The following is a 24,531-nucleotide window of genomic DNA, read 5'->3' as shown; positions in this document are numbered from 1 at the left end:
TTATTGTGGTTCATTTTCTATATTGGGGTTTTTTTTGTATTTGGTGTTCATAGTCTTTGACTTAGAGAAAGTAGCTGTTCTCGCTTCTTGTTCCTTTTGCAGATCAAGGAAGGTAGATAGAGATCAGCTCCTCATTACAGCTTCTCTTTTTAGTTATAAATAAGGGCAAGAAAGGGAAGAAATAAATTTATACAGAGATGAGGCTGTTGCAGTTGCTTGGACTATCTGACTCAATGAGAGATGTTCCTATGTTAAACTCTTCTGACCACTTGATGGTGATAATTACATTAAATACTACCAGTTACAGACTGAGTATGCGTCCAGCCAATTAGCCCCAGTAATATTAAGAACATAAGAACAGCCCCACTGGATCAGGCCATAGGCCCATCTAGTCCAGCTTCCTGTATCTCACAGCGGCCCACCAAATGCCCCAGGGAGCACACCAGATAACAAGAGACCTCATCCTAGTGCCCTCCCTTGCATCTGGCATAGCCCATTTCTAAAATCAGGAGGTTGCACATACCCATCATGGCTTGTAACCCATAATGGATTTTTCCTCCAGAAACTTGTCCAATCCCCTTTTAAAGGCATCCAGGCCAAATGCCGTCACCACATCCTGCGGCAAGGAGTTCCACAGACCAACCAACCACATGCTGAGTAAAGAAATATTTTCTTTTGTCTGTCCTAACTCTCCCAACACTCAATTTTAGTGGATGTCTCCTGTTTCTGGTGTTTTGTGAGAGTGTAAAGAGCATCTCTCTATCCACTTTATTCTTCCCATGCATAATTTTGTATGTCTCAATCATGTCCCTCTGAAGAAAATTGCCCCTCTGAAGTCTACCACAGGCGAGGTCATCCAGGATCGGGCGCATCAGATGGAATGCTGGGTGCAGCACTACTCTGAGCTATATTCCAGAGAAAATGTAGTCACCGAAGAAGCGCTGAACAACATTGAGTGCCTGCCTTTGCTGGAGGAGCTTGACAATGAACCAACCCTAGAAGAACTTCACGTGGCCCTGGACTCCCTTGCCTTTGGCAAGGCACCTGGAAAAGACAGCATCCCTGCTGAAGTCCTAAAGTGCTGCAAAGAGATCATCACTACTGAGCTGCATGAAATACTCTGTCTCTGCTGGAGAGAAGGTGAAGTACCTCAAGACATGAGGGATGCAAACATCATCACGCTGTACAAGAACAAAGGTGACAGGGGTGACTGCAACAACTGCCGTGGCATCTCTCTCCTTAGCGTTGTAGGAAAGTTGTTTGCCCGAGTTGCACTAAAGAGGCTCCAGATACTTGCAGAGAGCGTTTATCCAGAATCACAGTGCGGATTCCGAGCCAGCAGGTCCACCACTGATATGGTATTCTCCCTTAGACAACTGAAGGAGAAATGCAGGGAACAACGACAGCCACTCTTTATAGCCTTCATAGATCTCACGAAGGCTTTCGACCTGGTCAGCAGGGACGGCCTCTTCAAGATTCTCCCCAAGATCGGATGTCCACCCAGGCTCCTCAGCATCATCAGATCCTTCCACAAGGACATGAAGGGAACTGTTGTCTTCGATGGCTCCACATCAGATCACTTTGACATCCGAAGCGGTGTGAAGCAGGGCTGTGTTCTTGCACCAACCTTGTTTGGGATTTTCTTCGCTGTCCTGCTGAAGCAGGCCTTTGGAACTGCAACAGAAGGCATCTATCTCCGGACCAGATCAGATGGAAAGCTCTTCAACCTCTCCAGACTGAGAGCAAAGTCCAGCTGAAATGTCTTCGTGACTTCCTCTTTGCCGACGATGCAGCTGTCACTACCCACTCTGCCAAAGATCTCTAACAGCTCATGGATTGTTTTAGCAAGGCCTGCCAAGATTTTGGACTGACGATCAGCCTAAAGAAAACACAGGTCATGGTTCAGGATGTGGACTCACCTCCCTGCATTACAATCTCTGCGCATGAGCTGGAGGTTGTCCATGACTTTGTGTACCTTGGCTCAACGATCTCCGACACTCTTTCTCTCGATACTGAGCTAAACAAACGCATCGGTAAAGCAGCTACCACGTTTTCCAGACTCACAAAGAGAGTCTGGTCCAACAAGAAGCTGACAGAACATACCAAGATCCAGGTCTACAGAGCTTGCGTCCTGAGTACACTTCTGTACTGCAGCGAGTCATGGACTCTCCGCTCACAACAGGAGAGGAAACTGAATGCTTTCCACATGCGCTGCCTCCGACGCATTCTCGGCATCACCTGGCAGGACAAAGTTCCTAACAACACAGTCCTGGAATGTGCTGGAATCCCTAGCATGTATGCACTGCTGAAACAGAGACGCCTGCGTTGGCTCGGTCATGTTGTGAGAATGGATGATGGCCGGATCCCAAAGGATCTCCTCTATGGAGAACTCATGCAAGGAAAGCACCCTACAGGTAGACCACAGCTGCGATACAAGGACATCTGCAAGAGGGATCTGAAGGCCTTAGGGATGGACCTCAACAAGTGGGAAACCCTGACCTCTGAGCGGTCCGCTTGGAGGCAGGCTGTGCAGCATGGCCTTTCCCAGTTTGAAGAGACACTTTGCCAGCAGTCTGAGGCAAAGAGGCAAAGAAGGAAGGTCCATAGCCAGGGAGACAGACCAGGGACAGACTGCACTTGCTCCCAGTGTGGAAGGGATTGTCACTCCCGGATTGGCCTTTTCAGCCACACTAGACGTTGTTCCAGAACCACCTTTCAGGGCGCGATACCATAGTCTTTCGAGACTGAAGGTTGCCAATACAAATACAATCATGTTCCTCCTCAGGCGTCTCTTTTCTAGACTAAAGAGGCCCAAATGCCTCATAATGAAGGTGCCCCAACCCAATAATCATCTTAGTCGCTCTCTTTTGCACCTTTTCCATTTCCAGTATGTCATTTTTGAGATGCGGCTACCAGAACTGGACACAATACTCCAGGTGTGACCTTACCATCGATTTGTACAATGGCACTATAATATTAGCTGTTTTGTTCTCAATACCTTTTCTAATGATCCCAAGCATAGAATTGGCCTTCTTCACTGCCGCTGCACATTGGGTCGACACTTTCATCGACCTGTCCACCACCACCCCAAGATCTCCCTCCTGATCTGTCGCAGACAGCTCAGAACCCATTAGCCTTTATGTGAATATTCATTTACAACAGTGGTATTCGACTGTGCAATTTTTGATTAATATAATGGGCAACTATTTCTGAACACTTGCATATATGTTACCATAGACCAGTGGTTCTCAAACTCTCTAGGAGTCTAAGAACCTAAGATGGAGTGTCAAACATAAGACCCAGGGGCCGGATGCAGCCCACGGAAGCTTTGTATACGACCCTCAGGCTTTCAGCTGCTGAGTAGTGCTGCGGTGTTACTGCTGAAAGGGCAGCCCACATGAAAATTGGGCTCTCCCATATCTCCCATATCTGAAATATGATCAAGATTTGTATATTTTCTCTTTTGTTATTTGCAGCTAATGAGTTCCTAAGTGAGAAAAAAGTGTTTATTTTTGGTTATGACCTGTTTAATGACATCACTTCCTGCCTAATGACATCACTTCCAGCCCTCAGCAGGCATCATGAATGCTATGTGGAGTTTGACACCCCTGACCTAGGATATGTACTTGTGGGAGTGGGGACTGGGGTAGGGAGGATGTCCCAACAGTGCTGCAGTGATTGTGGTGCAGCAGGCACCCAAGTGCATTTACTCATACCTGAGGGGGACTTGTGCAGTCTCCCAGAGGTTCCTGGAGGCCCGCAGCCCCCTCTATGAGACTTTTCTCTGCTGCAGTGGGCTCTGATCTGCCGTCAGAGCCCACTTCCGGTTTCGGAAGTTCCAGAACCCACAGCTCTGACTGCAAACTGGAAGATTGGAGCCCATTACAGCGGGGGGGGGGGGCGCGGACTCACAGAGGGGACTGCATGCCTCCAGGACTTTCTGGGATGGGGGATGGTAAATCCCCCCAGGTATGTATAAATGCACCTTGGTGCCCACAGTGCCACAATCCCTGCAGTGCTGTCAGGGCACTCATTTATGGATCACTCCCCTTAAGGGGAAAGTGACCCTTTTAGGTTCCAATGGTGGGTCACAACCCACCACTTTGAGAACCACTGTCCTAGACTGTCTGGTATGGTATGAGTAACAATAACTTGTGTAACCCAGAAGAACATACTGCAAGGCTTGAAGTAGGTAAATTATCAGTGGCCAACTGAAAAGAAAAACAAAGTCCGCTGCCATGTTATGCTGAATGTTTCCAGGTGCCAGGAGGTAACATGCCATGAAGAAGATCACTTTGGTTTCACTAGCTATGTGATATAATGTGATAGAGCCATTTTTTTCTTCTAATGATGCAAAAGGGTCTTATGGCACCTCTAAAGATTTAACAGATTTATTGGTGACATAAACTTTTGTGGACTAGAACACAGTTTATTAGATCCATAAGGCGTTATCCTCAGTATGATTACTCAATTGGCAGTGATTGGTGTAGTTTTCTTCCTCACTGCAGGTGTTAAATTAGCATAACAAAGCTAGGAAGATGATGTTGTTCATCATTACTGCTTTGTGAATTGTCACTCTGCACATATTTGAGCATTGTAGAGAAATGTCATAACCTCTTGCATTTCATATTCGTTTGCCCCCACTGTTTACAATATTTGTCTCTGTATCCATTGGATTCTGCGGGGGGGGGGGGTGAATATATAAATCTGCCAATTTTAGAAGATTTCATTCATCCTTTGAAGTGAGCTCTGGCCACGAAAGCCTATGCCACAAAAAATGGGCTAATGCAGGGTTTCTCAACTGTGAGTCATGATCCACTTGGTGGGTTGCAACCCAGTGTCTGGTAGGTCCTGGTTGGGCCCTTCCATCTGCTGTTTCGTCCTGTTGGCTCCAAATTGGAGCTGTGTGGACTAAATTAGAGGCCTTAGGAGGCCTCCGCAGGACTCTAGAAGGAGCCATAAAGTGTTTTATGGTTTACTTCTGGGTTCATGAAAGTGACTTCCAGTTGCTTCCAGAGGCCTGGTGCTGGAGAATGAAGTTTGGCCACAGTGCCCTCCACCACAGAGCAGGTGGGTCATGTCAGGGGAAAGTTTGAGGACCCCTGAGTTAAGGTGTCACAAGTTTTTTTCCTTTTCTTTCTGCTTTAGTAGGCTATTGTAGTCCAACACAGCTAGAGGTGTTTTGTTTCCGGTGAGTAGAATAGGATTACAACCTAAGTCTTACTGAACAAAATGGCCCTGCTTCTGAGTAAAATAAATAACAATTTTTAAAAACACATCTTCTCATAGCAAACTAGCATAGTCTGAATTTTGCCTCCTAGGAAGTAGTGAAGATTTTCCTCTTCTTTGTTGATAAAGGGGATGTGTCATTGGCAACTACTTTTTTATTGTCTTAAAAGATAAGATTGTCTGATCTGTCCTCTTATATATTGTGCTTACTTTCCACCTTCTTGGCACCCATCCTCTATCATGATAGCAGTGTTGTTGCTTGTATGAAATAACATTTTTGTTTTAAGTTTTGTTGCAATTGCAAGTTGTTTCAGCTAGTAATAATTACAACAGACACAACCTAGTATAATTTAGTAGCTGTGGCGCAAAATTTAACAGTAAACCTGCTGAACTTAGTCTCTTACTTGAGACTACTTGGGAATAAAAATTGCTCTTGTCAGACATGCCTTCTAAGTAGAAATCTTCCTTTTGTAACAGTTGCTGGCAGATGAATAAATAGATGAACTTGGTGAAAACCAAGAGGAATGTTGATATTAGTTAATAGAACTCAAGCAGTTCTATATGCTCATGTGCAAAGGACTCATAGTCACCATCATCACTGAGGAATTTCATCCTCCAGAAAGGTATTCATGTTAGTCTGTTGCAGCAAAAAAAAAAAAAAAAAAAAAAAAAAAGCGACCTGTAGCACCTTAAAGATGAATCAGTTTATTTCAGCATAAGTTCAGGAAAGCATACACTAAAATATATTGGTTAGTCTGCAAGGTGTTACAACCGTGTTTTTCAGACTGTGGTTCAGAACCCACTAGGTGGGTTGCAAGCCAATTTCAGGTGGTCCCCATCCGTTTCAGTATTTTATTTTTATTATATTAGACTGGTATGTGACTACTTTTGGGGAAATGCTACAGATCTGTACTTTTAACAGGCTACTATGTATATGCTTTTAACAATGATTGTCACTCTGGGTAAGTGTGGTTAGGATTGCAGTTTAGGACTGTTAAAAATTTTCCTGCTTGATGATGTCACTTCCAGTCATGACATCACTTCTGGTGGGTCCGGACAGATTCTCATTCTAAAAAAGTGGGTCCTGACACTAACTGTTTGAGAACCACTATGTTACAAGATTCTTTTTTGCATTTTAGAGGAATTTCAGTTATATTGTCAATTCCCAGAACTTTCATAAAATTCTTTACTGTAACTAAGGCTGCAGTCTTACCACATACACACCTGGGAGCAGGTTCCATTGAATTCAGTGGGACTTACTACTGAGTGAACATGCATCAAATTGGGCTGTAAACCTAAATATACGTAACTGAAATGACTGAATATTCTTCTATTTATCTCTGCTTCAGTTTCCCCTTCCTTTTCTCTATTGCCTCCCTTCTGCCTGTTTTCTAGACTGTAAGCCTCTGGATGGGCTAGAGTCTTGCTCTTTCATTTTCATAAACATGCTACTATTGATATTTTTAATAATGAAGTTCTTATCTCCTAGTACTTAAATGCATTTAGAAGTTTAAAATAAATGCATGCAATAAGCTAACTTTGAATTCATCTGAACAACTCAGAATACCATTGGTGGAAGTTTAGCAATGTTTGCGTCACCAAGACTCTAACAAATATTTTGTTATTTCACTGTACTTCATTTTACAGGTTATTAAATGTATTGTGCTGTGATCTAGACACACTTCTTCTTTTTGAATCTCAGTACAAAATATCAGAAGTACTTTTAGATGCCCAAAAAGAGAATGCAGTTGAAACATCTGGAGGTTCTAGGTAAGAAACAGTAATTTAAAATATTAGCTCCAACTAGATTTATAGTTCTGTGTATCCTATCCTTAAAGATTCTGCACAACCTTCCATTCTGATCAGTGTAGGAGGCAGCATCCCTCTTGCACGCATATAGCTTTAATGTGAATGTACAACTTAACTGTGGTTATAAACTTGGCGTGAGAGCTCTCTTTGCACTTAGGATTGCAGAAGGAAGATGTTCTTTAGCTGCCAGTTGTCAACAATAGAGCACTATGGAGTTGCAAATATGAAAGTGGAGTGTTACTGTTTCTATTGATCCCTCACTGCAGCTGCTTTAAGGAAAGAAATCTCAAGAATGGAATATTTTATGCTACGGTGGTATACAGCTTGTAGGAAGCATATATGAAGGAACTGCATAACATAAGGAAGAAATGAGAGATCTTTGCTGTATTCCTGGGCCTTGTCAACATAGCGGCTGTGGCATAGTAGTGATGGGAACATATCTGTAACTTTGTGATATCACTATGGATACTTTTAGTCAACCAGTACCCACTTTTGGTATCTACTTTGTAAGTTGCTCTTGGGAATATTAGCTCAGAAACTACGAGGCTGGCCACATGCTAATGCAGATGGGTCTTGCTTGTAATATTATATGTATTATAGTAATAATATATATTATATGCAATATTTTATTACCCTGTGGATAACTTGCACAAAACCGAAATTCAAGTCCCATGTTAACAACTGGCTTAAACTACATTGTGAGAAACTGTATTTCAGATTTTCAGCAATTTCAACATGCAGTTGTATTTTTGTTTTCTTGCAGAGACTTTATAATTGATGGCCTCTCAGTAGAGAGAAACCATGTTCTTGTTAGGATAAATCATGTTGGAGGACCAACAGAGCGAATCTTGCCTCCAAGAATTCTTCATAAGGTTGTAAATGCATATTTGACACTTTCCTCCACTTTTGGCCTCACGAGGAATGAATGTTGCTATCTGAAAATTAATTCATAATTTTTTAGAATTTATTTAGTCAGTGATTCCTTTGAATAACTGCCAGCTCTTTGTATACCTATAGTCTGCCTTTTGGGCAACCTAGTCCTGAACGACTCGGCAGCCAGGGCTGCAGCGGTGCCAGAATGGCAACTGGTGCATCCTATGGGTACCAAGGCTACCACTGGGGTCTCCTCGGGTAAGGGAGCATTTGCTCAGTTACCCTGGTTAATGTTGCACTGCCGCCAGTGGGTCTCCTCCGCTCTGCACCTGTGTTTGAGCAAACACAGAGCCGAGGAGACCTGTGTCAGGACACCTGGCTTGGGGGGGGGGGGTTGGGATGCAGTGGCAGAGGCTGCTGCCGTCCCCACCCCCCTCCCTCCACTCCATTCTGCCCACTTCCTGCCTCTCCTCCCCGCCCGAGAAATCTTACCACCAGCTGGTGCTGGAGGAGTGCCTGCTGGCCATCCACTCAGTGTTGAGGCTCAGTGCTTACTGGTGCTGGCCCAGCACTGGTGCTCCCTCCTCCCCGGTGCCATAAGTATGCCTTATGGCACATTTATGACAGTTAGAACTGGTGGTATGCGTGTATCGCTGGCACTACAAGATTGGGCCCTGAGTTCCATTAAAGAGATATGGCAATGGGATAGTGCTATACAAATGAGCTTCATTTATATCTGGTATTTGTGGTATTTCTTTATTTAAATATGTGTTGTATTTGATTGTGTTTTCTTTTTCTCCTGGTATAATTTTGTTTAAAACCTTTTTGTATTTGTTGTGCTGAAGCAACTGGAATTGCTTCTGTGACAACCAAATGCCTCTAGCACTCAGTATTCCCATGGTGCAGCATTTATTAAACATCTTCCTTTATCTGCCATACTTATCTACAGATTGTCTTTCTCCTAAAGATGAGATGGAAATTGTCTGTACTGTAGCACAAGTCATATCAAGATATATAATTGAGAGTAATGTATTTTTTCTAAGAACAGTAATTTTCCCTGCTGTGTGTGGGGATGGGTCATCCTAGTTATAGCTTGTTAACTTTTCAGACTCAGCTACTGACAATTGTTATTGTCAGTTGTTATTTCGAATGGATTACTACTTACAAATGTAACATGTTGAGTATCTACATAACGTGAAAAAAAAATCTCTGAAAATGTCCATTTCATTCATTCAAAGAATCTGCACATATTTCAGAGATATAGCTGCAATCCTCACTTTCCTTGGAGTAAGTCCCATTGAACACAATAGGACTTACTTCTGAATAAACCTGCTTAGGGTTGTGTCCTAGTATATATTAATGTATATAATTTGCTATCACTTTGGTTGTTTCCCCTTAGGCTGATGATCCATATCCTTGGCCTATGTTTTCATCATACCCTTTACCAACATGTTATCTAGCTGAATTTCCTAGAAAAACTGATGCAAGGCAAGGTAGAGTATATTGGTTTGCTGGAGTGATGTATTGAAACAGGGACATACAAGTGTGTAGTAGAAAATACACAGAACTGAAGTGTGTATTATTAGTTACATTTGAAATTTAATGTATTAGTTAATGATATGACTATCAGAACCTGTTGTTTCTTTAATTTTTGCTTGCCAGCCTGTTCCTTATGTAAGCTTTATTATTGTTATAATTGTTATTAATATTAAAAAAAAAAAACTCAGGTGATTGAAAAATACAAGATGAACATATAATCTGTCTAGCAACTGAAGCTGGTCCTATTGGCTTGTTTGTTAAGTTCCAGGCGCCTAAAACCCTTCCTCAGATAATAAAATACAAATCATTGTGGAGCTTAACTCGATAAATCAAGGAAGTTCCAAAGGCTATATTTATCCCATAAAGGCAAGCCTTATGTGTTTGAAACCCATCAGAACTGAATTACTTTTTTGGACAATAAAAACCTGCATCTCCTGTACTTGTCCTTTTGACTTTGCTTTATAAGATGGGATGTTATCTAATAGGCTTAACATTCTGGTTAATATCCACGTACATTACCAAGTTTTAAACTGATCTCATGATGGCAGTGCTACTGTGTTAAGAATGTAATACAAACACAGCAGGGATTACAAGCAAATGCTACGTGCCCCTATACATGAATATCACATTTAATGAAAAACAGAGTCTGGGAGCAAATTAGGGTTTGTTCGATTTTTTTTTTTTAGTGGAGGACGTGAAAGAAAATTCAGGCTAGTTCTAGAGATGCTTTTCCTTCATGAGTATTTTCTGCATGGAATTGAATCTGTTTTACCACTAGCAGAGCAGGTTACATCTCTGAGCAATTCTACTTGAATATGTTCTGATAGTAATTTATTGCTACCTTTCAACTTCTGGGAATCAAGTCTTTAATTTTTGTCTACAAATGATTGCCTTTATTTTCTGACCGAAAGTGAGGAGATGGAATTAGAATCCTGAGGTCACAGGTTATACTTGCAACTACATAAAACAGAGGTGATAAAGCAGGAAACAAATATAAGGCTTTGTCCAGCTGTCTAGTCTATTTTTACCTCACAGGTACCTGTCACCATGGCTCACTTCTCTCTGTTACTAGACTGGCTTAGCCATTGGTAGAGAGACCAGGGTTTGATGTCAGAAGAACAGGTTGAGAGCTTCAAATTCTCTTGTTCTCTTTCAAATTGATATTTTTTCCCCTTCATATCTGGAAAAAAAAGTCAGGCCATGATGATGAAAAGCAGCCAGTGATTTCCCCTCTACCCCACCCCTGCCATTTATTCTTTTTCCAGGCAGAGAGAGCAAGGCTTACTGACAACAGACATTTACGTTCTTCATCCTTGATCCAAAGAAAAGATGGCTCACTGGAGTAGCAACAAGATTGCTACATTTGAACTAGAGAATTGTAAAGGTGTTAAGTCAGTGCAGGCAGAGCCATTTATTTATTTCTCATTTTGAATGCTTCAGTGGCATTTTGGAGGTGATGCTGAGCAGTTTGCAGTAAGGTTTGTACAGAATTTCCACAATTGGCTTATGGATGATATTTATTAAATTACTTATAGGATGCTTTCTCACAGGCTTATAACTGATAAAGGGCTACTTAAAACATTAAATAGTAAAACAATAGAAGTGATAGTCTCGGAACAAAATGCCAACAAGCTGGCATTCAGGTGGTGGGGTGGGGTGTATCCAGATGTTTGTTCTGGTTGTGAAAGAAAACAAGGCTCTTCCTACATGTGACCAGGCAGCCTAAGCTCACTACATTCCCGAAGACTTCCTTGATATGATGACACCTAGAGAGGAAAACAGCAACTGTTGAGATAGACCAAGGTAACTTATAAGAGGTAGCCCAGAGAGTCTCTGCTGGCACAAATGATCTAAGCAGTCACTATAAAGGGTTTTTTCTCTGAGCCTGAATAGATTGAGGTGAGCCTAAGACAAAGAACTGAATTGGGTTTGTGTCCTGAGGAATAAATCCTTTTGATGTCATTACTTGGCATTTGAGTATGTGTGCTGAATAGATTAAAAGAACTCTACTACAGTACAACTTTGTGAAATATTTTGTCTTGGTCAAATGAATTCTAATGATAGGAAAACAATGTAAGTATAAATTATTAATAGCTTTACTATTTTAAAATGTATTTTATGCGGTGAATCAAAGAAAAAGCAAATATTTTCTGTTGAATAAAAGAACTAATGGCATCTGCAAGTGATGATTTCATTTAGGAACTTGAATATTAAATGGAGTACTAAAGTGCTGAATGAGGCAAAAATAAGTATATTTAAAGAGACCAAGAAACAAAGACACGTTTGACTTCAGACACTATTAAATAACATTTTTAATTTTGCAACAGCATTGCATATAATGAATTCTAAGTCAGTGATGGCTAAAAACTGCTAATGTGTGATACAGTATTTTTACTGCTTACATTTACTGTTAATGGCAATAAATAGAACCTCTGTATGTGAAAAAAGATCTTTATCATTGTGAGCCCTGGAAGAGCATGACAAACCAGTGGGGAAAACATGCAGCTCCTCTGGTCAGCTGGGTGGCAGCATGTGTGGCTTCACCAATTGACCAGGCAGCAGAGTGATGGCCAATAACATCCTCAGCCGTCATCTGCTTTTTGCTGCAAGTTAGAAGGATGAATAAGTAGCCCCTGGCTAAGAAAGGTGGAGGCTGGCCCCTGCCCTTTAAGAGGATTGGGCTGCAGTGGAGCGGGGAAGAAAAGAGCACCAGGGAGCAAGAAAAGTGGGAAGCAGGGAACCAGGAGCAAAACCAAGGAAAGATGGTGAAATTTAAGGAGAAGCCATCCCACTGAATGAGAATAATGGAGAGAAGGACAAAGAGATGTGGGGAAGGCTTGTGGAAAAGGAAGACAGGAAGAGTTAGGAGAGAATAAGATGAACTAGGCCCAAGGAGCTAGGGGGAAAGAAAAGTGGAAGGGAATTTTTCTTCCTCTCTCTCTCTCTCTCTCTCTCTCTCTCTCTCTCTCTCTCTCTCTCTCTCTCTCGTTTTCTCTCTCTTTCTTTCTCTCTTCCTTCAGTTTGAGAAAATTGTACAGAACGTTAACACTTTAAGAAAGTTTTCATCCTAAATGTGAAGTGTGTATATGGTTGTTAAATTAGAGGTGAAATGTATGTAGTTTAGTCGGAAGTTTTCTCTTTTTGTTTTCAGTGGCAGTTCCCCCCCCCCCAATATAGCATATGGGAGATGGGCGTGCACAAATACTGTGAGGTTCTAAAATTTCCCTACTTCCCATCACACTTTCCTCCCATTTAATTCCCCACCCTGTTGTTTATAACACTAAAATCAAATAACCTTGAGCCAAATTTCATGTTCCCCACAATGTGTAGCGTAGCACTGTGTAAACTGGTTTAGAATCCGTCAAGAAAGACTGATATTGATAATATTGATAATCCTGCCAGCGGGTCCACACTGATGTGCAGACCCTATTGGCAAGTGCACGAGAATCTTGTGGGATTTCTAGATGCATTGCTGGACTGGTGGGAACTCCCAGCTGCGTGGAGCTTAGCTTTCCAGGACTGAGTTGGGTGGCTGTACAGCTTAAAGAGAACGCTGATTGCAATAGCAATCTATTTTTAATTTTGTATCTCTTTTTAAAGATAAAAACAAATCTACAGTTTTTGTAATAATACTTTCATATTCTTTTCAGATGGGGATGTTAACAAACTTTTATCTGCTTTAAAGAATCCAGAGAATCAGCTAGGATGGATTGAAAAGATTCAAAGTCAGTTCTGTGAAATAATGGAAAACAAACCTAATGTTATTAGTGGAACCAGTGAGTATTTTTTTGTTTTTCCAGGAAAAATACTGTATCATGGTATGATTTAAAGCATCCTAGACAGGCATTTGCATGGGAAAATCAGTACACAAGGAAAAGTTATATACCTTTCTTTGCACTTACGACTTATTTCCTTCAAAGCCTCTCCCAGGGACCATGGGATTCCCAACCTTGTTCTTCCTTTCTAATATGACATCCCACCCTAAACGACATTAGTGGAATGGAGATTATCAAGTAAGTTCCCTGGTGGAGGAGGGACATTCCGTACAGATGGGTTAGCCCCCACGCCCAATCACGAGACAGGGCCAGTTTGAACTCGTGACTCCATTTGCTGGGCTCCTGATCTCCCAAACTGGTCCTGTCCTGCATCGAGAATTGTCACAGGGAACTGGCTTCTTTAAAGATTTGTAATTCATCACAGACAGCCTTACAGACGGCATTCATTTTTTGTCTTCCCCTCCCTAATGTCCTTAATTGGGAATGGCCCATCCAGGTCAGAGGGTAGAGAGTTAAAGGTTGTGGTGGCAAGCTCTTGATTGCTGTTGTCAGGGGCAGCCAATTGGATTTTGATTGGTGCAGGGTAACAAGCCATGGCCACCTTTTATCTGCCAAGTCAGTGTCTACAGAGGAAAGGAACGACATCCAGGAGCAGGTGTGACTGCTCTTGTGTGTTTAAAGCACACTGAAGATCCTGAAGGGTGAGACCCTAGTCCGCGCTACTCAGCAGTGGCTGCAAGCATAAGGGCTGATGGCAGAGCCCCAACCTAACTAACAGCAGTTCGCCATAAGATCTAGATCAGGTAGTGCTTGATTGGTGACACTGAGAGGTCCCAAGCCTACCCAATGGCAATAATTTTTTTCTCCTGGACATTGCTGTCCTAAGCAGAAATCTGGTGTCTCTCCTTGTTAGCTAAATTGCTATAGCCCCTAAGGGACTTGATAGTTCATCCCTGATGCAGCAAAATCAAAAACGCAACAGGTTTGAAGTCTGGAACACTTTCAGGTTTATTCTGCATAAGAGAGACAAGCAAGAACACAAAGGGCAAACTAGCAAGTAAGTCACTGCCCCTTAGGGGCAGGGCCATGATTATAATTATTTATACAGAGTTATACAAGCAAGCAAGTCTACCCCCTTGAGGCCTGAACTCATTATACATGGTGATCAGTTACATTCCCAAGCACCTTGACACCCTTCCATTTTTTGGCTGGGTTTTCTGAATTCTTTAGACCCTCTATGTATCTAGTCATAACTAACTTTCTTGGTCAACTGCTGACTTTTGCTTCAAGATATTTAGTTGTGTTTGCTACATGCTTCTTGGTTCTCATGCTAGCTCCAAACTGCTTGTGTCTTGTGTTTTGGCCATGTTTTTTCCTTGCACTCTGATCAACAACTGAGGGCACAAGTGCACTTTACATAACAGGGTGCTGTGCATTGAAATGTTAAGAGTCAAGGGAAGACTGCTCTTTGGAACATTGGTAGCAGGGATGGTTGGAGGGTCTGCAGAATGTTTGTTCTAGCCACCAACAGTTTCTTAACTAATCCTCAACTGAAATTCTCAATTAAATAAAACAAAAACTTTATTAAAAAATACAAATGGCAAGTCAGCCAGAGATGTTCACTGTATAATAAGGACTGTCTATATAATCTAAGTAATTTGAAATATATTTTTGTCATGCCTTTCTGCTTATACAGGAGACACAATATACTCTCCCCAAAAGAGATTTTTGTCAAGGAATGGTGACTGATAAAAGGGATCTCTTGGGAACAGAAAATGTCCATTCCGCGCACCTCAAATGCCACTGTTGTTGTGAATGTTCAGATGTTCCATGGTGATTGTATGCAAGAAATAACCCCTCACACACTGTGAGTGTGTTAGCAAACAGAGCCAAGTAGCATCAAATAGTTTTCCCCTGAAAAGCAAGGCATCCTCTTGGTCTGACAGCTGAGTAGTCTGCTGCTCCTGGCTCATCCTGATGTTTAGGGGTGGCTTATGAAAGCTCTTGGGAGAATAATAGGAAGGAACATAGGAAGCTCTCTTTATAGTGAGTCGGACCACTGGTTTATCTAGCTCAGTATTATCAGTGGCTCTCTAGGGTTTCAGGCAGGAATTTTTCTTTGTCCTGCCCAGAGATTCCAGGGATTCAACCTGGGACAATCTGCATGCAAAGTATGTACTGCACTACTGAACTGTGCGGCTTCCTTAACATCACAATAGTGGAAAATATCCACTCCTTGAGCTTCAGATGTTACTTTTGCTTTTAAATTAGATTTTATTGCATTTGGAGTACAATAGCATTTTTATGCCTGGTATCTGTCTAGCAATATTTAAAGAACATAAGAGCCCTGCTGGATCAGACCAAAGGCCCATCTAGTCCAGCTTCCTGTATCTCACAGTGGTGCACCAAATGCCCCAGGGAGCACACAAGACAACAGACACGACCTGCGTCCTGGTGCCCTCCCCTGCATCTGGCAGTCAGGGGAAGCTTTCCGCTAAAACCAAGAGCTTGCACATACCTACCATGACTTGTAACCCGTGATGAACTTTTCCTCCAGAAATTTGTCCAATCCCCTTTTAAAGGCATCCAGGCAAGATGCCATCAATACCTCCTGTGACAAAGTTCCACAAACTAATTACATGCTGGGTAAAGAAATATTTTCTTCTGTCTGTCCTAACTCTAAATCTAAAGTGTATTTAGGATATTTTTCAAACTGTGTTATATTAGGGCAGTGGTTCTCCAACTTTTCCAGCCCACGGCTCCCCTGATCCTTGTGGCCATTGGCCATGGCTCCCCATTACAACACCTCACCTCAGTTACCCCCAAAATGGGGATGAAGGTGTTATAATTATACACTAGAAACAAAAAACAGCTGCCAGCACTCTGAGGCTGCAATCCTAACCATACTTACTTGAGAGTAAGCCCCATTGAACAAAATAGGACCTACTTCTGAGTAGACCTGGTTAGGATTGTGCCCCAACTTTCCTATCTTTATGCTTAGTACAAAGTGCACTGGTATGCAACCTCCATAGCAACAGGAACAAGCGGAGGAAAGCGCTTCGCTGCTCTCTTTAGGTCAGGCTTGCCTCCCAGTTTGAAGTCTGCCAGGAGCAAGCCATGTGCTGATGAGCTGCAGTACTTCTGCTGCTGCCCAGACAGCCTTCTCTCCCACCTCCCCCCACCATGTTTCCTACACCCTCCTCACCCACCTCGTTCTCAGCCTCGGAAAAGCAGCAAGTCAGGAGGCAGCATGTTCAGCTGAGCTGAGCAGCGCAGCTGTGGCCACCTTTCTCACTAGGGAGGCGGGATGCACTGATTGAATACCTCAGGTTTAGCATTAACACTATCAGAGTTTGTGAGTGCCAGCCTGTCATTCAGTTAAATAATGTAAATTATGTATAGCATGTTGAATGTAAGTATAGGTAAGCACTTGCAAATAAAATATTTGCTTTAAAATAAATATTAAATAACTCTGGATGTGATCGTGAACTTAAAAGTGATGAAAGGACATATACTCTGCTATTAAATAGACCGTGTCAATTTACCAAATGCAAGTTCATATTATTTATCATGGCAGCTCTATAGTAACAAATGAAAACAATTCTCATATTTACATTTTGTTAAGTCTAAAGATTGATATATTTCTTTGCTTTCAGCAGTTTAGCAACAGAACTGATAAAAGCATGTTAGCAAGTCTTTAAATAAAATTATTATAATGAAAGAAAGTTATGCAAAATGCTGCCACTGTAGAATATTTTAACCAAGTAAATATGCTGTCAACGTCATAAATAGATCTTGTTAGATTGCATATGTAGAAAAGTGCAGGGACAGCTTGTGAGGGAATTAGCTGGTTAACTATCAGCTTCTACTATTGAGTACTTTTCAAGAAGAGGAGGCCCAACTCCCTTAATGCCTGTTGTTATGATTTTAATAAAAAATATTTTGTTGGATCTTTACGAGAATACTAGATTTGCGTGCCTTGCATTATTAAACAGTTTGAATGAATCTTCTCTAAGTGAACAGGTTTGAGTAAATTGGAAGCATTTCCTTCTCCCTCTTTTATAGAGGTAGATGGTCCAGGATGCTGTGTCTGAAATTTGCGCAGTGGACTCCTCAGCTAAAGAAACTTAACTTTCCACTTGAAGGCCAGGGTGTATATTTGCTTAGTTTCTTTATGTCAGGCTTCTAGATAAGAAATCTAGAGATGGTGGCCTTCCTTGCGCTAGAAGGGAGTGATCATTTCTCAGTGTATGTTGGGCACTTACAAATGCTCTGGACATTGCTCCTGGGAATGCTCCTTTTCCTGGTTAAACAGATGCTAGTAGTCAGGAGCACCACATATAAACTCCACCTGTTGCATGCATGTTGCCCTTTTCTATAGGAGGGAAACCTTGCCATTCAGGTCCATGTGTTCCTAACATCTAGGATTGCCTGGTGTGCCAGAGTCAAACCATTAGTTCATCTGGCTATATAAAAACATTAGAGCCAAAGACCTATCTACTCCAGCATCTTATGTCTCATGACAACCAACCTGTTGTTTCCAGATAGCCCACAAGCAGGGAATGATGCCATATCCCTCTCCCAGTGTTGTTCCCCTGCAACTGTTATTCAGAGGCATACTACCTCTGATCCTGGAGGTAGCATACAGCCATCAGAAGCAGTAGCTAATGATTGCTTTTTCCTCCATAAATATGTTTAATTTGCTGACTGGCAGCAGCTCTGCAGTTTTTGAGATAGTGGTCTTTTCTAGTCCTACCTGGCAATGCCAAAGATTGTATTTGTGTAGTTCTGCATCCAGCTTCTTTTGTGGCATTTGAAGCCATAATTAAAGATAAAGTTGTGAAACATCTAGAAGAATGAAGAATCTAGAAGAATTGTTTTTATATGTTGCATGTTGTATTAAATGTGTGGGTAGAGACTGTGTGGAGTGTGACTGATGTGAGTGATTGTTGTATGTAGTTTCTTTATGTCCATTTCTCGATGGTGCATCGAATTTCATTGTGCTTTAAGTACAATGACAATAAAGTAATCTAATGAGTCTTGTTGAAAAAGAGTCAACATGGTTTCAGAACAGGTAAGACCTAACTTATTAACCTTCTGGAGTTATTTGAGCATGTTAGCAGGCATGTGGATAGAGACAATCCAGTTTGTACACTTGGTGATTTAGACTTAAACTTTTAAAAAGCTTTTGACAAAAGGCCTTCAAAGGCTTTTGCTTAAATTTAGCAGTAATGGAATAAGAGGGCAGGGACTGGATTGGTAGCTGGCTAATAAACAGGAAGCATAGAGTAGGAATAAATTGTCAGTATTCACAGTGGAGGAAAGTAATCTCTTAAGGATCTGTCTTGGGTCTGGTACTTTTTAAGCTTGTACATAAATGGAGCTACAGGTAAACAGCAAGACAGCCAAATTTTCAGGTGACACAAAGGGTGGCATGGTGGCTAAAATCAAAGTAGATTTTGATATCTAAAGGATCCTCTCCATGTTGGATGCATCAACAATCAAGTGGCAAATGCAGTTCTACATTGATGACTGTAAAGTGATGCACATTTGGGTAAAAAATTCCAACTTGACATGTGTACTGACAGGCTCAGAGCTTCAAACAACACTTAGTTAGTTTGTGGAATTGCAGACTGCAAGTTGTGGTGATCACCACTAGTTTGGATGACGTTAAATAGTATTGGACAAAAACATGGAGGACTGGTCTATCAAACTTGGATAGTGGACTCTTCAATTAATGGCTGCTAGTCATGATGACTATATGCTACCTCCAGATTCAGTGGCTCTGAATACCAGTTAAGTTCTTCCCCAATACTAATAAGCTTGCTACTTCACTTGTCTCCTAACATGGCATGGATCACTTTCATGGTTCCATCAGCTTTATTCTTCTAGTTTACAAAGAAGTGTGTGTTCCTTTCCTCTATGCTTCCACCTGGTGGCCCAGAAAGCACTCTGCCTTCCAAACACTTTTTTTTTTTTTTGCTAAACTATGGTTGAGATCCTTTCCCTGGGCTTTAGACCAGTGGTTCCTGATCTTCTCGGCACCATAACCCACCTTGTCTTCCATGGTGGGTCATGAAGTAGGAATGACCTACCAGGAGAGTGGGGAGGCCTTCTCTGGGTTGCACCAGCAACCCACTCTACTGGCCTCTGCGGGCCTCAGAATAACCTGCAGAAGCCTAGGTAAACCACTTCTGGTTTTTGGAAACAAACCAAACTTGCTGTTATTTTGTGGCAAAGGTTGATTTTCACATAAGTTTTTTTGCTTGTTTGGTCTGTGTGTAAGACAAGCTGCTTCCATGATATGCACAGCCAGGTGGGTCTCCATTTGGGTGAAAGGCCCCATTCACTACTAGAAGGTATCACCCTCCTACCTTATTCTGCTTGACCATAATTACATCACATCAAATTGCAGCAGGTAACTTTTCATACAACAGTAAAATAGGGTTGCACTTAAAGGATCATGCTTTTGACCTTCTTTTTTCCTTGTCATAACATGCAGTTTAGATGTGCTGATTTAGCCCTGAGTTTCTGTGTGCATAGAAACTACTTCCATCCAGTCTGGTTTAAATGAGGTCTCTTAGGCGTGCATGACTTCTGTGAAAAGCTTGCAGGACTCGTGACCAGGGTGATTGAATAGATCTCAGAAACATTACTCCTTATGTGAAACGAGGCAGATAGTTGTCTCAGAGCTCTTTAGCACAAAGGAAACTCTAAAGTGCATTGACCTTTACTTCACAGTAAAGGCTAAACTTTCTTCCTTAGTTCCTCTGCAAACAGGAACTAAATGTAGACAGAGAGCACAATGTAATTACAGCTAATTTTCTTTATGTTGGAACTCTCTAACAAATTCTGGAGTAATCCTTGGAGGATTTAAGGAAAACAGACTATTCCCTTTCACTTTACACTGAATAGATTGTCAGATAAGCCATTAAAAATTTAATTTAAGTTGAGAATGTTGTTATGAATACAAAAACGGAATGCCATGTTTTGAATTGTTTTTTCTATGCAAGTATGAATAAACAAGCAACAGTTCAAATTGCTTGAGTTGCCCGTGCACTTTAATTTTATTTGGTGGTGTGGTTCTGCATTTTGTAATACGGGACCTTAGCTTTAATCATTTTGCTTCTTTTGCAGATTTGGCAGAATTAATTGAAACGTTTGTGTTGCATTTGTCTGAAAGTCCATCGGAATGCTACTTCAGTGACACAGAATATGAAGGTAATGTTTTTCTCTGTTTTTCTGCCTGTTATTTATGAACTGGGGGGAAACTGCCACTCATGTTTGCCCTCCCAGGCACCATCTACTGCATCCAGTCTGCAGCTTTACTGGAAAAGTAAAACACAGAGGCCTCTGACATTGATCTGCCTGAACCCATTTGTTTGTTATACGTGTTGTGTTGATCACTTTCTGATTTTTGACTGAAAAAGATGGGCAGGATATAAATGGAATAAATAAATAGTAGTTGTAGGATGGTAGCTGATTTGAATTTGTATAGCATACTTGTTTATTCAAAGAAGGAATATATAGAGCAAATCTGCTGTGGTCCAAAGAGTCAGTGTGCAGCAATATATTTAAAGCAAAATCCATATATGATTTTAGATTTACAAAGGACTGTTCATCTAGCTGTTCTGTTATGGTGCTTCCCACATCTCCACTCTAAGTCCTTAAAAGTATTGTACATTAACCAGTAGTTCACACACATTAGCACAAGGACTTACTTTTTAGATTGAGAATCTGTCAGACCCCACCGGAAGTGATATCATCAAGCAAGAAAATTTTTAACAATCTAGGCTGCAATCCTACCCACACTTATCCAAGAGTAACTCCCATTGACTATCGTTGTTAAAAGAATGTACACAGTAGCTTGTTAAAAGTACATTTCTGTAACATTTCCCCAAATGCAGTCACATACCATGGTAGCATCAAGTCTAATATATTTAAAATAAAACATTAAAATGAATGGGGACCACCTGAAATTGGCTCGCGACCCACCTAGAAGGTCCCAACTCACCGTTTGAGAAATACTGCATTAAGGGCCCAAGCTTATCCAATTTTCCAGTGCCAGTGTAGCCATACCAACAGGACATGTGCTGCATCCTATGGTGGTGGGGCAGGCAAAGAAGTCTCAAGGTATGGGAACATTTGTTCCCTTACCTCAGAGCTGCATTGTGGCTACAATGGTGCTGAAAGTTGGATAGGATTGGGCCCTAAGCCATTACAGCATGTGTTATAAACCCACAGAGAACCATGGCACATAGAAGCTGTGTTAAGATGTCCCATTATCCAAATTATTTGGAAAGATATTGGATAGATTTGAGTTTTAATAAGCCAGCAGATGGTTTAGGGCAACCAGCACACAGATGGTCCCCTGGCTCAGTCTCTGATCAGCAGGGAGTATAACAATAGTTTAGTCTAGCTTTTTAATGAATAGAATCAATGTGTTATATGAAAGTAGTTTCAGGACAATGCATCGATATTCAGTGTTATCATGTTTCTGGAAATGAGAAATTGATTATCTTAAACTACAGCAGGTTTCTAAACCCTTGGGTAGTTGAAATTAGAATAACACAATTCATCCAGCTGTTGTGAAATCCCTCAGGATTTCAATCCATTATAAAATTTGCAAATCTGGAAAAATCAAATTAGTTTCGGTTATAGTTTTAAAGATGAAGAAGAAGAATAAGCTAATATATTGACATTTGTGCAGTTGCATTTTTAAAATTGTAATAAACAGTAGCAATGGTTAACGCTGTGTTGCCTGCTTGCTTGTTGCTTTGGATGACAGATACACATACAGTGTCTGTGGGATGACTCCTAGAAATCCGGCTCCTGTTCATGGCATAACATATGGTTGTGTTGACCCAACATATGGTATGAATATGACCCATTCAGATAAAACATGAAGGTGTATATGGCTTTGAGAATTGCTTTTGAGTTCAACTTACTTTACCAGAAATAACAGTTATTGTGGACATTGAAAATTAGTCTATGCTCTTCTGTTCCTTTCTCTGTCTCCACCAACTGATGGTGGTGGGGTGTGTGTGTATGTGTACACGTTTTTGTGTGTTTTTGGTTTGTTTAAAAGAGTGATTTGCTGCTTTAAGAATCCCACAGTTCTGGAATAAAGCTGAGGACGAAGGGGGCAGATAAGCAGCTACCCTTGACTGTAGTGGCAATTAGTATTTAAACAAAGTTCCCATATCTTCTTACCCAATTAAGCTTATTATTTAATGTCAGACATAATAAACACAACTAAATAACTCACACATTCCTTTTAACAGTGAGTAGATACTGCATTGGATAAGTGGAAAGAAATCAGTAAAATTTTCTCCCTGAGCTGTTCTATCATATTCATCTCAAACACCAGCTCTCAGTGGTTGTTCTCTCTCTTTTGTGTGTCTTTCTCTCAATGGCTGTCTCCAGCCTGCAATTCACTAAGGGATTCTTCCTCAGCACTTTGCTTCTTTATCTATTTCCTCCTCTTCCCTTTTCAGCTTCTCTCTCTCTTTTTCTCCAACTGACTCCACCTCTCTTTTTTCCCTCCTTCTCTCTGTTTCATGCAATTAACATTTCTGCAATTTCTGCAATTAACATTCAGGACTTGACAGAAGGAGGCATGACACTGCCCTTGCATTTAAATCAACTTTCAACAAAACACATCTCCCAGGGCGACTCACAACAGTAATTAAGCAACATTGGATATTAACAAAAACTCAGTAGCTTATGCAATACATGCTGATCATGGTGCTACTGGTAAAGTTCCTCCCACAGCAGCCACTCTGCAATTGAAATGCCATGATGGTAAGCTCCAGCAAAGTATGTCAGGCCCCAGACTTTTTCTGACAAAGCAACAGATGAGATGGCAGTCCTGCATCTGGACCGTAAGACTTCATAGTGCAGGGAGTGGGGCTCATATGATTGATTGCTCCTTCTTGGAAAATTAAGATGCCATGGAGCAGGCAAAGCTAGAACCCTTTTGTCTGACATCCTCATTTTCTGTGTACTGAGAATGTGTTAAATAGTGTGTTAAATTTTTTCTGGTATGGAGAGCATTCAGTCATGTGAACATTCGTTTGCCGTCTGAAGTGGTACAAACTCAGGTTTGTCACCTCATCTGCTGTTTTATGTAAGATCTGTTCTCTTATATTTCTTTTTAAAAGATTGTTCACAGTAGGGTTGGGAAATGGACTGGCTTGGGCTAATAGAAATCTGGGTCCGTAGCTTGCCATCCCTAATAGTTGACCCCAGTAGGCTAGATGGGCCATTGGAGAAGAGTATAGGATTGCTATTTGTATATTCTTTTCTTTAACGCAGCTATTGTCTTGTTTCTGGGGGGGACTTTTTTTTAACATTTTTATATTGCTGCACTTTTGCTCAAGTACCTGTCCGGTAAATGTGAGGTTGCCATTGCCTCTGAATGGACAAAATTTTATGTTTATTGCCCCATTTTATTGCAGAGCAAAGCAGTAATTATATAATTATAGAGTGTTCTGTATGCTCCATTTGGGAGACAGCTATTAAAAGAACATTCTTTATTGTCTTCCACAGTGTTTTTATTTGCATGCTTGCCACTTGATTACATGGGGTTAACTGAGCTCTATAAAGCTAAGTCTGCATTTTATGCTCATGTTGTGTATTTTTTTCTCTGTTAAAAATTGGTCAAAACTCCAAGGAGTACTTATTTGTTAACAGTGAAATAATTCAAGTTGAAGAGGTTGTATTTAGAATCCTGGCAAATGTAATGTCACATTAGAAATAAGTAGTGCCTACTTCAAGGTGAATCATGTTCTACTTACCCATGTCTCATCTAATTAGTTGTGGAACAGGTCTTACACATTATCTTGCCATTCTTTTTGAATAGCAGTAAAAACTGAAGCTCTGGAAATATGATGTGCTATTTCAATTTGACCTTTTAGGTTCTGAAATTCTTTCAGCCTTGCTCATAGGTACCTCAGCATAACAATAAGTTCATCTGCCTGCTGATTAGTGTCCAACTATGCAAATCTAGAAATACATTTTATTTCATATACAGACTTGGCACAGTTTGGAATTTTGTATACTAGGAGAAAGGATTTTATTACATTGTTTTCCTGTTTTGAGATATTATAGCCTTTAGAAGGTTTTTGTCTTTTAAAATAAAATGTGGTTCTAGCAACAGTTTTTATATGCCACTATTATATATCTTTTTTTATTTTAGTTCTGTAATGTCAAATTTTTTTAGTCATGTTTTGTAAAGTTGCAATAAGGTTCTACAAAATAGTGAAAAAGAGGAAGAATGTTTCTGCAGTGTCTGCATATTCTT

The 24,531-nt window shown here is 41.0% G+C and overlaps 1 protein-coding gene across 1 annotated transcript in view; it reads left to right on the top strand.

Annotated features, from left to right (window-relative positions):
- The window catches only part of TBC1D32 (TBC1 domain family member 32), a 103,530-nt gene that overhangs the window by 52,125 nt on the left and 26,874 nt on the right, over positions 1-24,531 (top strand). Inside the window, exons 24-28 of the mRNA XM_066611150.1 lie at positions 6,877-6,999; positions 7,802-7,910; positions 9,311-9,404; positions 13,101-13,226; positions 20,364-20,447. Coding sequence (XP_066467247.1) covers positions 6,877-6,999; positions 7,802-7,910; positions 9,311-9,404; positions 13,101-13,226; positions 20,364-20,447 — 536 coding nt within the window. The remainder of the gene's footprint in view (positions 1-6,876; positions 7,000-7,801; positions 7,911-9,310; positions 9,405-13,100; positions 13,227-20,363; positions 20,448-24,531) is intronic.

The sequence above is a fragment of the Tiliqua scincoides genome, chromosome 1, assembly GCF_035046505.1.
Source record: "Tiliqua scincoides isolate rTilSci1 chromosome 1, rTilSci1.hap2, whole genome shotgun sequence".
Taxonomy (NCBI): Eukaryota; Metazoa; Chordata; class Lepidosauria; order Squamata; family Scincidae; genus Tiliqua; species Tiliqua scincoides.
The sequence above is the reverse complement of the archived record's forward strand: the minus strand, read 5'-3'. Positions and strand labels throughout refer to the sequence as shown.